The following is a 1,210-nucleotide window of genomic DNA, read 5'->3' as shown; positions in this document are numbered from 1 at the left end:
GAGCCCTGGCCCAGGCTGCCCAGGGGGGCTGTGGAGTCTCCTTCTCTGGAGATCTTCAACCCCCGCCTGGCCGCTGTCCTGTGCCCCCTGCTCTGGGTGAGCCTGCTTGGGCAGGGGGGTGGCACTGGGTGAGCTCCGAGGTCCCTTCCAACCCTTGCCATGCTGGGGTTCTGCGTGATTCTGTGTTCCATTTAATTCAGACTTTCTGACTATATTGCATTACAATTAGAATTATTTTTGCTGTCAGGGCTCTGCAGTGAGGGTCGGGGCAGGAACACGACGGCCAAACATTGCTCTGCACTCTGTTGCTTTCCAGCTGACAGGCAGTGAACACTGACTGGCTTTGGTGGGCAGCCCGCTCCGACCTCAGGAGCCCCAGTGCTCGGGAGCCCCATGGAGATGCTCTTGTTCAAAGCGATGGAAGTCTCCTCTTGGTGACAGGCCTGAGGACGTACAGGAGTTGGTTGTACAAGCTTGCGTGCGGAGCAGGGGAGGTTTTGCCATGCAGTACCTGCGGAAGACAGGCTCACGTCTCGCCTTCTGTCACCAGCAGTCCCTGGGGACGGAAAGCGAAGGAGGGCAGGGGCTTCTTCGTGAACGAGCTTTCTCATCTGGGTTTATTTTCCCCTTCATTACGTCAGCTTCTCTGGCTTGCCTTCGAGGTCTTTGCAGCTTGTGCTGTCATTCCATGTCAAACAGAATCTCAGTGGTTTTGCCTTTCAGCCTCACGTACCACGCCATGTTCAATTTTTACCCACAAAAATGTACGCCGGGTGCCTTTCCTCTCTAGAAGAAAGGTTGTGACCTGCTCCTCCTCCAAGCTCGGTGTTGTAGGAGAAAGGGAATACAAGCTGGGAAATGCAAACTTCTCTTCAGAAGGAGCCACATGGAGAAGACAGAGGGCGGTGGGTACAAGTTGCACCAGGAGAGGTTTCATCTTGACATAAGCTATTTTTCACAGTAAGAGCAATCATTCTCTGGAACAACCTCCTCATGGGCGTGGTGGAGTCCCCGTAGCTGGAGTTATTCAAGATGCGACTGGACAAGGTGCTAGCTAATCGCATCGGGGCTGCCTTTCCCACGGAAGGTGGGAGCGGATGATCTTCCGAGGTCCCTGCCAACCTGGGCAGTTCTGTGGATCTCTGGCAAGCGGCCGGGGAGCCGGGCATCGGCGCGCAGCCGACGCAGCCTTCACCGCCAGGCCATCGGC

General features: G+C 56.0%; 1 protein-coding gene across 4 annotated transcripts in view; it reads left to right on the top strand.

The window, feature by feature from the left end:
• Positions 1-1,210, top strand: part of ASXL2 (ASXL transcriptional regulator 2) — a 69,424-nt gene that overhangs the window by 6,263 nt on the left and 61,951 nt on the right. The window contains exons 1-2 of one of the 4 annotated variants that reach the window (XM_035899072.1): positions 418-423; positions 791-797. The exons of the other annotated variants lie outside the window; for them this stretch is intronic. Of the exons in view, the coding sequence (XP_035754965.1) occupies positions 418-423; positions 791-797 (13 nt within the window). Of the gene's footprint in view, positions 1-417; positions 424-790; positions 798-1,210 lie in introns of those variants that run through there. 4 annotated transcript variants of the gene reach the window in all.

Source organism: Egretta garzetta, unplaced genomic scaffold (genome assembly GCF_000687185.1).
Source record: "Egretta garzetta isolate BGI_Z169 unplaced genomic scaffold, ASM68718v1 scaffold510, whole genome shotgun sequence".
Lineage (NCBI taxonomy): Eukaryota > Metazoa > Chordata > Aves > Pelecaniformes > Ardeidae > Egretta > Egretta garzetta.
Note: the sequence above shows the minus strand (reverse complement) of the source record. Positions and strands in the feature narration are given on the sequence as shown.